At 41.7% G+C, this 14,690-nt stretch overlaps 1 protein-coding gene across 2 annotated transcripts in view; it reads right to left on the bottom strand.

Annotated features, from left to right (window-relative positions):
* Window positions 1-737: 737 nt before the first annotated feature.
* Window positions 738-14,690, bottom strand: part of LOC110504460 (cysteinyl leukotriene receptor 1-like) — a 47,429-nt gene continuing 33,476 nt past the window's right edge. For both annotated transcript variants that reach the window (XM_036970472.1, XM_021583218.2), the window contains exons 2-4: window positions 8,467-8,549; window positions 1,920-2,105; window positions 738-1,694 (exon numbers count right to left, since the gene is read on the bottom strand). In XM_036970472.1, coding sequence (XP_036826367.1) covers window positions 861-1,694; window positions 1,920-2,105; window positions 8,467-8,547 — 1,101 coding nt within the window. In that variant the 5' untranslated portion in view covers window positions 8,548-8,549 and the 3' untranslated portion in view covers window positions 738-860. The remainder of the gene's footprint in view (window positions 1,695-1,919; window positions 2,106-8,466; window positions 8,550-14,690) is intronic.

Here is a 14,690-nt window from a genome sequence, read left to right as displayed (position 1 = left end):
TATTCCTTTGTGCAATGAAGAAGTACGGCCATCTAGGAACTGCGTAACACTGTTGAGAGTTGCGCAAGACTTGAAAAGTAGCTTGGTTTGTTGTCTTCCTGTATTGAACACCGATAGACCCGTCTTCAATTTGATCGATTATTAATACCTAAAGTTGTATTACAAAAGTAGTTTGAAATGTTTTGGCAAAGTTTACAGGCAACTTTTTAAATATTTTGTAGTGATGTTGCGCTAATTTGGAAGCAGTTTTTTTCTGGATCAAATGCGCCAAATAAAATTGACATTTTGGACATATATGGACGGGAATTAATCAATCAAAAGGACAATTTGTGATGTTTATGGGACATATTGGAGTGCCAACAAAAGAAGCCCCTCAAAGGTAAGGCATGTTTTATATTTTATTTCTGCTTTTTGTGTAGCGCCTGCAGGGTTGAAATATGCTACCCTCTTTGTTTACTGTTGTACTATCATCAGATAATAGCTTCTTATGCTTTCGCGGAAAAGCCATTTTAAAATCTGACATGTTGGCTGGATTCACAACGAGTGTAGCTTTAATTTAGTATCTTACATGTGTGATTTAATGTTAGATTTTTATATAATTTTATTTGAATTTGCCGCTCTGCATTTTCCCTGGCTTTTGGCCAAGTGGGACGCAAGCGTCCCCTAAACCATAAGAAGTTAAATAGTACCCACAAAACACCAGTCTCAATGTCAACAGTGAAGAGGCGACTCCGGGATGCTGGCCTTCTAGGCAGAGTTGCAAAGAAAAAGCCATATCTCAGACTGGCCAATAAAAATAAAATATTAAGATGGGCAAAAGAACACAGACACTGGACAGATTAACTCTCTTTCTTTCTCCCCTATAGCTTGTTCCCCTCCCCAGGGGTGGCTGTGCCCTTTGTCTCTGCTGTGCTGGGTAGGACCGGTTCTCTCTCTCTCTTTGTTCCCCTCCCCAGCGGTGGCTGTGCCCCCTGTCTCTGCGGTTGTCTCTGTGTCCTGATAGTGGACCTGAAGCTTGACAGGCGTCGTCTGAAGCCCTCTCCAGAGAAGAAGTAGAGCAGGGGGTCGAAACAGGAGTTGGAGGCAGCCAGACAGAGTGTCACCACCACACTCTTCTGCATGTACACCAGCTCTGAACAGGAAGTGGCAGTCTGGGACAGGAAGCTGAGGTGGACGGAGCGCTGGATGTGGTACGGCATGAAGCACAGCAGGAACGCCAGCATCACAATGACGATCATTCGGATAGCCTTAGACCCTGCCCCCTTCTGGCGCTGTGCAGTATGTTGCCGTGACAGCAGGGCCCGAATGATCCCGACGTAGCACAGCAGGATGACCAGGAAGGGAAGGACGAAGCCCACAGCCAATGATAAGTAGTTGAGCATGATGAGCTTCTTAAGCCCGCCCCCTGTTCTGCGCTCTGGAGGCTCGAAGCACTTGGTCTTATTGGTGGCTGGGTGGAGGTGTTGACCAGTCATGAGGAAGGGGGAGGAGACAGTGCAGATGAACACCCAGATACAGACACACACCAGACGGGCACGACGCTCTGAGACCAGGCGCAGGTTCTGCACGGGGAACACGATGGCGAGGAAGCGTGTGACGGACATGGCAGTCATGAAGAACACGCTGCAGTAGAGGTTCACGTAGAGGGCATAGGACGAAAGTCTGCACAGGAAGTCTCCCAGGTTCCAATGACCCTGAGGGAGAGGGTCAACCACAACAATCATTTATTTTAATAGCATCTTAAAGACCGGGATTCATTCAAAGGTGCATTGTTGACAATGTTTCCCCGAAGTAAAATACCTGTAAAAGTCAAGTGAAATACGCATGTCGACAACTCACCTTTGATTGAGTTTGGCCAAAACTATGTTACAGAGCACACCCCCCCCCCTCCCGGAAACAAGAGGTAGAAATAGTCCTACCTTATTAACGTAGTAGAGGACCCGTAGGGGCAGCGTGGAGACACACAGCAGGTCGGACACGGCCAGGTTCAACATGTAGATGTGGAACGCAGAACGCTGACGGAACGTTTTAACCAGAACCAACAAGGCGAACCCATTACCGGCCAGGCCGAACACGGTGATGATAGAGTACACCGTAGAGTACACCTGGAGAGACAGAAACACCTGGTAACAAACAGATACACAAACAGATACACCTGGAGAGACAGAAACACCTGGTAACAAACAGATACACAAATAGATGCACCTGGAGTGACAAACACCTGGTAAGACAAACACCTGGTAACAAACAGATACACAAATAGATGCACCTGGAGAGACAAACACCTGGTAACAAACAGATACACAAATAGATGCACCTGGAGAGAAAAACACCTGGTAACAAATATATACACAAATAGATGCACCTGGAGAGACAAACACCTGGTAACAAATAGATACACAAATAGATGCACCTGGAGAGAAAAACACCTGGTAACAAATATATACACAAATAGATGCACCTGGAGAGACAAACACCTGGTAACAAAAAGATACACAAATAGATGCACCTGGAGAGAAAAACACCTGGTAACAAACAGATACACAAATAGATGCACCTGGAGAGAAAAACACCTGGTAACAAATATATACACAAATAGATGCACCTGGAGAGACAAACACCTGGTAACAAATATATACACAAATAGATGCATCTGGAGAGACAAACACCTGGTAACAAATAGATAAACCTGGAGAGACAAACACCTGGTAACAAATATATACGCAAATAGATACACCTGGAGAGACAAACACCTGGTAACAAATATATACACAAATAGATGCATCTGGAGAGACAAACACCTGGTAACAAATAGATAAACCTGGAGAGACAAACACCTGGTAACAAATATATACACAAATAGATGCACCTGGAGAGACAAACACCTGGTAACAAATAGATACACAAATAGATGCATCTGGAGAGACAAACACCTGGTAACAAATAGATACACCTGGAGAGACAAACACCTGGTAACAAATATATACACCTGGAGAGACAAACACCTGGTAACAAATAGATACACCTGGAGAGACAAACACCTGGTAACAAACAGATAAACAAATTGATACACCTGTAGAGACAAACACCTGGTAACAAATAGATGCACCTGGAGAGACAGAAACACCTGGTAACAAATAGATACATAAATAGATGCACCTGGAGAGACAAACACCTGGTAACAAACAGATACACAAATAGATACACCTGGTGAGACAAACACCTGGTAACAAACAGATACACAAATAGATACACCTGGTGAGACAAACACCTGGTAACAAATAGATGCACCTGGAGAGACAAACACCTGGTAACAAATAGATACACAAATAGATGCACCTGGAGAGACAAACACCTGGTAACAAACAGATACACAAATAGATACACCTGGAGAGACAAACACCTGGTAACAAATAGATAAACCTGGAGAGAGAATCACCTGGTAACAAACATGTTTTTGTGCCTCTACACAAGCCTGTCTCAGGAGTTCTACAGGCAATTTGTTTGACCTCATGTCTTTGTTTTTGCACTGACATGCACTGTAAACTGTGGGGCCTTTAAGAGACAGGTGTGTGCCTTTCCAAATCATATCAAATCAACTGAATTTACCACAGGTGGACTCCAAGTTGTAGAAACATCTCAAGGATGATCAATGGAAACATGATGCTCCTGAGCTCGATTGAGTCTCATAGCAAAGGGTCTGAATACTTACAGTACCAGTCATAGTTTTGGACACACCGACTCATTCAAGGGTTTTTCTTTATTTTGACTATTTTCTATATTGTAGAATAATAGTGAAGACATCAAAACTATCAAATAACACATATGGAATCATGTAGTAACCAGGCAGAAGAAAAATCTAAAAAGTACCATAAAAGTTCGTAGAAACATGTCAAACGATGTTTATAATCAATCCTCAGGTTGTTTATGTCATAAATAATCGATCATATTTCAACCGGACAATAGCTTCGTCAATAGAAAAGGAAAAAAAAGAAAGGCGTGCTCTCGGTCACACGCAGGACTCATGTCTGGAAATTTCCACTGTCCTGAAAGTGGTGTTTCGCCCTCAGTTTTCAGAGTAAAAGCCTGAAACAATGCCTAAAGACTGGTCACATGTAGTGGAAGCCACAGAGCTCTTGAACTGGGTCATAAGGCTTTGTATGGTGGATAGGCTTTCAATGGAAAAACAGCCATTTCAATATAATAGCATTTCCTGGATAGATTTTCCTCAGGTTTCTGCCTGCCATATCAGTCCTGTTATACTCACAGACATTATTTTAACAGTTTTGGAAACTTCAGAGTGTTTTCTATCCAAATTATATGCATATCCTAGCTTCTGGGCCTGAGTAGCAGGCAGTTTACTTTGGGCACGCTTTTCATCCAAAATTCTGAATGCTGCCTCCTATCCCAAAAACGTTTTTAAAAAGGGGGAGATCCAACTGTTTGGAATAATTATAGGCCAATCGCAAAGCTGTCACCCCTGGTGAAAATACTTGAAACCCTTAGTTAGTTCCACAGCCAGAAGAGGACCCCTCCCCTCATAGCCTGGTTCCTCTCTAGGTTTCTTCCTAGGTTTTGGCCTTTCTAGGGAGTTTTTCCAAGCCACCGTGCCACCTACACCTGCATTGCTTGCTGTTTGGGGTTTTAGGCTGGGTTTCTGTACAGTACTTTGAGAAATCTGCTGATGAAAGAAGGGCTATATAAATAAATTTGATTTGATTTTGATTTGATTTGAACAGCTAAAATAGTTTCTCCGAACAATATGGGAGAAATCGGACTCTTGCGCTTACGTGTCAGGACTGTTCTCTTGGTACTTAACCATGTCTCTGGACTTCATACATCTCCTGAAATATGTGGCGTTAAAGACTCTGGTGACTCTGGATTCGCGTTCAACTGCTGTCTGTAAATCCATATGTTGTAACCCTCAATCTAGACTTGCCATTATCTTTCTGCTTCTATTGTCTGGAAATGTCCAGTCTAAACCAGGTCCTGACATTCTTACTCGAAATAAGTAGTCAGAGTGGCCTGAAGTTTTTGCATATAAATGTAAGAATTCTTCTGCCGAAGCTTGATTTTGTGAATATATGGATAAAAACTGCCGACCCTGATGTACAGTATTTATGCTTTCTGAAACCTTGCTTAAAAAATCTATTACTGACAAAAATATTGGCATAAATGGTTACAATGTGTTTCGTACAGATCGTAAATCTAAGGGTGGTGGTGCTGTATATGTAAATATTGTTGTATCTTGTTGTTATAGAGTATCTGTCTTTGAACCTAAACCTTGGCTCAACTTTAAATATTGTTGTATCTTGTTGTTATAGACCTCCATCTGCTACTGTTGGCTCTCTGGATTGCATTTTTAAATTGTTATCACAGAATGTCAATTCTGAGTTTGTCCTGATGGGTGATCTGAATCAGGACTGGTTAACATCTAGCGCTGATCAACTTAAATTCTGTGCAATATCTATAATCTCACTCAGATTGTCAACAGTGTAACGAGGTTGAATACAAAATATCAAATTACATAAGTGAGAGATGGTAAAATTCCTAAGAAATCTCCACGTGTACGAAAAGAAACTGGAAGCGGTTTGACATTCCAGGTTTTTTACATGATGTATCAAGCATTGAATGGAATAGAATGGAATTAATCCCTGATGTTGAACTATCCTTTTCTTACTTCCACAACGCATTCCAGGATGCATGCAATAGGCCCCTTTAAATAGATTCAGGATTAAGGGCAGAGAGAACCCTTGGTTTACTAAGGAACTTACAAAAAATCATAGAGGGACTAGATTGGCAGATGATTGAATGACTTTTAAACGTCTTCGAAATATGGGTGTGGCTATGATCCATAAATTGAAAGCAGACCACTACCTGAAATCTATTTCACAAAATGTAAATAATCCATCCAAATTTTGGCAAGTAATGAAGGGTTTGGAGTGCAAAAAAGATACACAGCTTCCCAAACAATTGTTGGTAGACACACAGATTGTAACTGAGAGAACCTCCATTCTGAAAGCCTTGAATACGCATTTCTTAGATGCAGGCAGTTTTTTTGAAAAGGTCAAAGGTATAATTGAGCCACCTATGAATTTACCTGACACCCCTGTGTACTCCTTCACCAGGTTCTCTTTTTCATCTTTCTCTGTTTCAGAAGTGTGTAAAGCCCTGAAAGAAATTGATAAAAAATAATCCCCTGGTCCTGATGATCTAGACCCTACACCTAGCTGCAGACATCATTGCTCCCCCTTAACATGTATTTTTAACCTCACGCTTGATGTAAAGGAAATCCCCAAGTTATGGAAATCTGCTTTTGTACGGCCTCTCCTGAAAGGTGGAGATCCTTCGCTACTTGACAACTATTGACCCATATCAAAATTGTCTGTACTGTTAAAGGTACTGGAGTCCTTAGTTAGTAGGCAGCTAAAGGTCTTCTTCTGAGAAAACAACATCTTAAATGGAATGCAATCAGGTTTTAGGTCTGGCCACAGCACTGTTTCAGCAACATTGAAGGTTTTAAATAACATCCACTGTGCTCTTGATAAGAAGTTACATTGTGTGTCTGTTTTTATTGATTTGTCAAAGGCTTTTGACACCGTGGACCATGCTGTGTTAGTGCAAAAGTTAAAATGTTGTTGAATTACTTGCACTAGATTGGTTTATAAATAACCTATAAAATTGTACACAATGTGTAATGGTGGATGGTTATAAATCTGAGTCCATAGAGATGTGCTCAGGTGTTCCGCAAGGTTCTATTTTGGGTCCACTGTTGTTCATTTTGTATATCAACAACATTGGGGATCTAATTGAAACAGCGGATGTTCATTTTTATGCAGATGATACTGTTCTTTATTCAAGTGGTAGTAATTTATCTTTAGCTTTGAAAATACCCAACGAGCATTTAACATCATACAACAGAATCTGTATGATTTAAAGCTGATTCTAAATTCGGGTAAAACAAAATGCATGGCATTTTCACATGCCAGGCATGTTACAAATCATGTCATTACCACATTGGCTGGACATACTATAGAGCAAGTTAAAGTGTACACATATTTGGGTGTGTGGGTTGATGATAAGCTGAGCTTCACTGTGTATGTAGAGAACTTGATAAGGAAGCTCAAGCTGAAAATAGGATTTTATTACCGGCATAAGGCTTCTTTTTCTTTTGAGGCCAGGAAGGAGCTGGTATGATGTACATTACTGTCGGTTTTAGATTTTAGTGATGTTATATATATGCAGGCCTCAGCCACTACCCTGAGAGCACTTGATTCAGTGTATCATGCAGCCCTCAGGTTCATTACAAATCAGAAACGTCTAACACATCATTGTGATTTCTATAGCGCTGTTGGCTGGTCGTCATTGACCTTGCGTTGTCTTAAACACTGGTATACACTGATTTATAAGGCCATATTGTAGGCTTAAACACTGGTATACACTGATTTATAAGGCCATATTGTAGGCTTAAACACTGGTATACACTGATTTATAAGGCCATATTGGGTAAAATGCCATTTTATTTCTGTTCTTTTTTAGTCAGGTCAGTAAATACATATCTATTACGGTCCCATTCTCATTTGCTTCTAACAGTACCAAAAATTAGGACAGGTCATGGTAGTTTTAGTTACTTAGTGCCGTGGTCCTGGAATTCTCTCCTGAACATTTTAAAATGTGATGATCTAGTTTCGTTGGTGGAGTTTAAACACTTGATCGATGTATATATCATAGAAGATTGTATTTGTTTTTAGGCCAGCTGTTTTTAGTCAAGACGTTTGTGTTTTTAATGTAAAATGTTATTGTTGTACTGTATGTGTGTTTATAGTTTTGTTTAATGTTGTGTTAGTTTATGTAAATAGTTTTGTCTGAAACGTTGTTCCCCCTGCTGCTATTGGACCAGGTCTCTCTTGGAAAAGAGATGTTATCTCAATGAGAAAAACCTGGATAAATAAAGGTAAAATAAATCCTAATAAAACCTACGATCACATACCTTTTCCACTCAATGGAGAGTTGAGTTGTAGCAGGGTGTTGCGTTCCCTCCGCCAAGAGGCGTACGTATCAGAGATGTCCAGGGCCAGTTTATTACTGGCCACCCATTCCAAAACAGATCAACTCTTTGTTAAGGGTTTCAGTGAGGGTCATCCATTTTCAGATAAGAGGTCTGATTTTTCTCCATGTAATGACTATATGGTAGCTATGTCATTTTGCAGACACTTATGCAAAGCGATGTACAGTCATCCTCATTCCAAATACTGTACAGTTCCTTATATATATATATATATATATATATATATGTGTGTATAGACCCATGGACCATGGTTACTCTGAACATGCTGCTTCTGTTAGATTGATTGGCTAGTGGTATCTCTCATTGCACAGCCATAGAATAGAAGCATATCAATGAGTGGGCATCTGGCCTATGCATGGGGGGGGGGGGGGGGGTCAGATAGGGAGACAGATGGTTACCTGGTTACGGAATTCATCGATAGATGGACAGTTGGTGACGTTGTACCTCAGAGTCACGTTGTCAAACTCCTCTAGATCCATATCTGTAACACAGACAGAGAGCATAAAGAGAGAGGAAGACAGACAGTATGAGAAAACATGTTTCTACAGAGTTCAGGTAGGCCTCCGCACATCATGAAAGAAAGTTGGAGGTGTTTTCAACAATGACAGGAATCCCATACTAGGGCATAACCAGGAAACACTTTCAGTTTTCCAGTCATATTCAGTGGTTTTATGTTTGCTTTGACCAAATGGAGCCAGCTGCATACCACCCTGCATACCACTGCTGGCTTGCTTCTGAAGCAGGTTTGGTCCTGGTCAGTCCCTGAATGGGAGACCAGATGCTGCTGGAAGTGGTGTTGGAAGGCCAGTAGGAAGCACTCTTTCCTCTGGTCTAAAAAAATATTCCAATGCCCCAAGGCAATGATTCGGGACACTGCCCTGTGTAGGGGGATGTTAAATGGGTGTTCTGACTCTCTAAGGTCATTAAAGATCCCATGGCACTTATCATTAGAATAGAGGTAAGAGTAGAGTAAGGGTGTTAACCCTGGTGTCCTGGTTAAATTCCCAATCTGGCCCTCAAACCATCACGGTCACCTAATAATCCCCAGTTTACATTTGGCTCATTCATCCCCCTCCTCTCCCCTGTAACTATTCCCAGGTTGTTGCTGTAAATGAGAATGTGTTCTCAGTCAATTTACCTGGTAAAATAACATAAATGTGATATTTAAAAGCTCTGGTGATTTTGAAGTAGATACACAAGACCAAAAGTATGTGGAAACCTGCTCATCAAATATCTCATTCCAAAATCATTAATATGAATTTGGTCCCCACCTTTGCTGCTATAACAGCCCCCACTGTCTAGTTGTCGGAACGTTGCTGCAGGCTCTTGCTTCCATTCAGCGACAAGAGCATTAGTGAGGTCGGGCACTGATAAGGCCTGGTTCACAGACAGCGTTCCAATTCATCCAAAAGGTGTTTGATGGGGTTGAGGTCAGGGCTCTGTGCAGACCAGTCAAGTTCTTCCACACTGATCTCGACAAACTATTTCTGTATGGACCTCGCTTCGTGCACAGGGGCATTGTCATGCTGAAACAGGAAAGGGCCTAATCCAAACTGTTGCCACAAAGTTGGAAGTGTATAACTTTAAACAGTATAACTTTAAACCGTCCCCTCACCCATACCCGGGCTCAAACCAGGGACCCTCTGCACACATCAACAACAGTCACCCACGAAGCATCGTTACCCATCGCTCCACAAAAGCCGCGGCCCTTGCAGAGCAAGGGGAACTACTACTTCAAGGTCTCAGAGCAAGTGACGTCACCGATTGAAACGCTATTTAGCGCGCACCACCGCTAACTAAGCTAGCCATTTCACATCCGTTACAGAAGCACATAATTGTTTACAATGTAATTGTATGCTTTAGTGTTAATATTTCCCTTCACTGGAACTAAGGGGCCCAAACCATGAAAAACAGCCCGACCAAACTTTACAGTTGGCACTATGCATTGGGGCAGGTAGCGTTCTCCTGGCATCTGCAAATCCCAGAATTGTCCATCAGACTGCCAGATGGTGAAGCGTTTATTCATCATACCAGAGAAAGTGTTTCCACAGCTCAAGAGTCCAATGGCGTAAGCTTTACACCACTCCAGACGACGCTTGGCATTGTGTCAGTTCCGAGGAGAAGAGAACAGCTATTGAGTCAGGACTGTTCTGTTCTGACAGTAACATTTATTGGGTCAGTACTGTTCTGTTCTGACAGTAACATCTATTGAGTCAGTACTGTTCTGTTCTGACAGTAACATCTATTGAGTCAGTACTGTTCTGTTCTGACAGTAACATCTATTTAGTCAGTACTGTTCTGTTCTAACAGTAACATCTATTGGGTCAGTAATGTTCTGTTCTGACAGTAACATCTATTGAGTCAGGTCTGTTCTGTTCTGACAGTAACATCTATTGGGTCAGTACTGTTCTGTTCTGACAGTAACATCTATTGAGTCAGGTCTGTTCTGTTCTGAGAGTAACATCTATTGGGTCAGTACTGTTCTGTTCTGACAGTAACATCTATTGAGTCAGGTCTGTTCTGTTCTGAGAGTAACATCTATTGGGTCAGTACTGTTCTGTTCTGACAGTAACATCTATTGGGTCAGTACTGTTCTGTTCTGACAGTAACATCTATTGAGTCAGTACTGTTCTGTTCTGACAGTAACATCTATTGAGTAAGGTCTGTTCTGTTCTGACAGTAACATCTATTGGGTCAGGTCTGTTCTGTTCTGACAGTAACATCTGTTGGGTCAGTACTGTTCTGTTCTGACAGTAACATCTATTGGGTCAGTACTGTTCTGTTCTGACAGTAACATCTGTTGGGTCAGTACTGTTCTGTTCTGACAGTAACATCTATTGAGTCAGTACTGTTCTGTTCTGACAGTAACATCTATTGAGTCAGGTCTGTTCTGTTCTGACAGTAACATCTATTGGGTCAGTACTGTTCTGTTCTGACAGTAACATCTATTGAGTCAGGTCTGTTCTGTTCTGACAGTAACATCTATTGGGTCAGTACTGTTCTGTTCTGACAGTACCATCTATTGAGTCAGGTCTGTTCTGTTCTGACAGTAACATCTATTGAGTAAGGTCTGTTCTGTTCTGACAGTAACATCTATTGAGTCAGGTCTGTTCTGTTCTGACAGTAACATCTATTGGGTCAGTACTGTTCTGTTCTGACAGTAACATCTACTGAGTCAGGTATGTTCTGTTCTGACAGTAACATCTATTGAGTCAGGTCTGTTCTGTTCTGGCAGTAACATCTATTGAGTCAGGTATTTTCTGTTCTGACAGTAACATCTATTGGGTCAGTACTGTTCTGTTCTGACAGTAACATCTACTGAGTCAGGTCTGTTCTGTTCTGACAGTAACATCTAATGAGTCAGGTCTGTTCTGTTCTGACAGTAACATCTAATGAGTCAGGTCTGTTCTGTTCTGACAGTAACATCTATTGAGTCAGGTCTGTTCTGTTCTGACAGTAACATCTATTGAGTCAGGTCTGTTCTGTTCTGACAGTAACATCTATTGGGTCAGTACTGTTCTGTTCTGACAGTAACATCTACTGAGTCAGGTATGTTCTGTTCTGACAGTAACATCTATTGAGTCAGGTCTGTTCTGTTCTGGCAGTAACATCTATTGAGTCAGGTATTTTCTGTTCTGACAGTAACATCTATTGGGTCAGTACTGTTCTGTTCTGACAGTAACATCTACTGAGTCAGGTCTGTTCTGTTCTGACAGTAACATCTAATGAGTCAGGTCTGTTCTGTTCTGACAGTAACATCTAATGAGTCAGGTCTGTTCTGTTCTGACAGTAACATCTATTGAGTCAGGTCTGTTCTGTTCTGACAGTAACATCTATTGAGTCAGGTCTGTTCTGTTCTGACAGTAACATCTATTGAGTCAGGTCTGTTCTGTTCTGACAGTAACATCTATTGAGTCAGGTCTGTTGTTGAGTCATGGAAATAGTAAAAAATAATAAGCTCCTTATGGAAAAATCAAGACACTTCTTGATGACTGCCATAGAAATGGGACAATCCTGTACAATTCTGTAACAGTAATGGTATTGGGGAACCCCAAACATTTTCATCTAGACTTTCACATAATCAAAGAGAGAGCTCAGCAGGATATGCTCTCTATTGAGAAAGATACACACATCCTGAGCATATCAGACCAGACCTCTTCATTATACAACTCCAAAGATGAGTCAACCTCCCAGCACAGAGCACTACTACCTCATTGAAATTAAGGATACATTCACCCAGCTGGAGGTAAGGCAGGTGGAGCTGGACCAGCAGGTGAACACACTCCAGTCAGCACCAAAACAATTAGTCCAGCTAAACATCATCCTTTCAACCAGACCTGCAGAGCTGGAGCTGGAGAGAGACATGTCTGCACTCTGGACAGAGCAGGTGAAAGTGCTCGAGGAGAAGGTTAGAACACCTACGTGTGACAGAACAACCCATTAGAGAGCTGGCCACCCCCACAGAAAAGCCAGCAGAACAGCCCAATCCAAACTCTGACCATAGCCTCCACATCACAGCAGGACAGACAAATGAAGAACCCCAAGCCCAGGGGATCCCACTCACCCCTGAGTACCCCCCATCAGCCACATAATAAAACACACAAATGACCCAGACGGAAACTGGGCTCTCAGGTAGTCCCATCCACCAAACTACCAAGTGTGAAACAGGGAAGGGACTCAGGTGGTATGCTAATTTGGTATAGAGCAGACCTAACTCACTCTATTAAATTAGTCAAAACAGGAGCATTTTACATTTGGCTAGAAAATTAAAAGGCGATGATCTCAAAAGAGAAAAATGTCCTCCTCTGTACTACCTATATCCCACCACTAGAATCCCCATACTTTAATGAAGACAATCATTTCCAGGCCCAGGGACATGCACTAGTCTGTGGCGATTGAAATGCCAGAACTGGACAAGAACCCGACACCCTCAGCACACAGTGGAACAAACACCTACATGGAGGTGACATCATTCCCTCCCCCATATGTCCCCCTAGACACAAAAATGGGTCACAACTCCTGCTTCTGAGACTCGTACTATCCACCTCTTGCATCTTAGCCTGAGTCCTGGTAACAGGACAAAATACAAACCCAACCCCAAAATAACTGTGGTGTTGATGGTATCGTCAATGACATGATTAAATATACAAACCACAAATTCCAATTGGCTATAATTTAACTCTTTAATTTTTACTTTAGCTCTGGCATGTTCCCCAATGTTTGGAACCAAGGACTGATCACCCAACTCCACAAAAGTGGAGACAAATTTGACCCCAATAATTACTGTGGGATATGCATCAACAGCAACCTTGCGAAAATCCTCTGCTTTATAATTAACAGCAGACTCGTACATTTCCTCATGAAAATAATGTATTGAGCAAATGTCAAATGGGCTTTTTACCAAATTACCGTATGACAGCCCACATATTCACCATGTGCACCCTAACTGACAAACAAACCAAAGCCAAGGCAAATTCTTCTCATGCTTTGTTGATTTCAAAAAATATTTTGACTCAATTTGTCATAAGGGTCTGTAATACAAATTGATGGAAAGTGTTGTTGGGGGACAAACATATAAAATTAATGTACACAAACAAGTGTGTGGTTATATTTGGCAAAAAACACAACAAAGCTATCACCTACAGAGAGATGAACCTGGAGAAGAGGCCCCTAAGCAAGCTGGTCCTGGGGCTCTGTTCACAAACACAAACAGACCCCACAGAGCCCCAGGACAGCAACACAGTTAGACCCAACCAAATCATGAGAAAACAAAAAGAGAATTACTTGACATATTGGATAGAATCAACAAAAAAAACTGAGCAAACTAGAATGCTATTTGTTAAACACGTGACCTGACAGACATCCTGTTAGTAGCTATGTTCAACACCTGACCTGACAGACATCCTGTTAGTAGCTATGTTAAACACCTGACAGACATCCTGCTAGTAGCTATGTTAACCACCTGACCTGACATACATCCTGTTAGTAGCTATGTTAAACACCTGACAGACATCCTGTTAGTAGCTATGTTAAACACCTGACAGACATCCTGTTAGTAGCTAAGTTAAACACCTGACAGACATCCTGCTAGTATCTATGTTAAACACCTGACCTGACAGACATCCTGCTAGTAGCTATGTTAAACACCTGACCTGACAGACATCCTGCTAGTAGCTATGTTAAACACCTGACAGACATCCTGTTAGTTGCTATGTTAAACACCTGACCTGACTGACATCCTGCTAGTAGCTATGTTAAACACCTGACAGACATCCTGCTAGTAGCTATGTTAAACACCTGACCTGACAGATATCCTGCTAGTAGTTATGTTAAACACCTAACAGATACCCTGCTAGTAGCTATGTTAAACACCTGACCTGACAGATGTCCTGTTAGAAGCTATGTTAAACACCTGACAGACATCCTGCTAGTAGCTATGTTAAACACCTGACAGACATCCTGCTAGTAGCTATGTTAAACACCTGACCTGACAGACATCCTGATAGTAGCTATGTTAAACACCTGACCTGACAGACATCCTGATAGTAGCTATGTTAAACACCTGACCTGACAGACATCCTGTTAGTAGCTATGTTAAACACCTGACAGACATCCTGCTAGT

This window comes from Oncorhynchus mykiss, chromosome 31 (genome assembly GCF_013265735.2).
Source record: "Oncorhynchus mykiss isolate Arlee chromosome 31, USDA_OmykA_1.1, whole genome shotgun sequence".
Lineage (NCBI taxonomy): Eukaryota > Metazoa > Chordata > Actinopteri > Salmoniformes > Salmonidae > Oncorhynchus > Oncorhynchus mykiss.
Note: the sequence above shows the minus strand (reverse complement) of the source record. Positions and strands in the feature narration are given on the sequence as shown.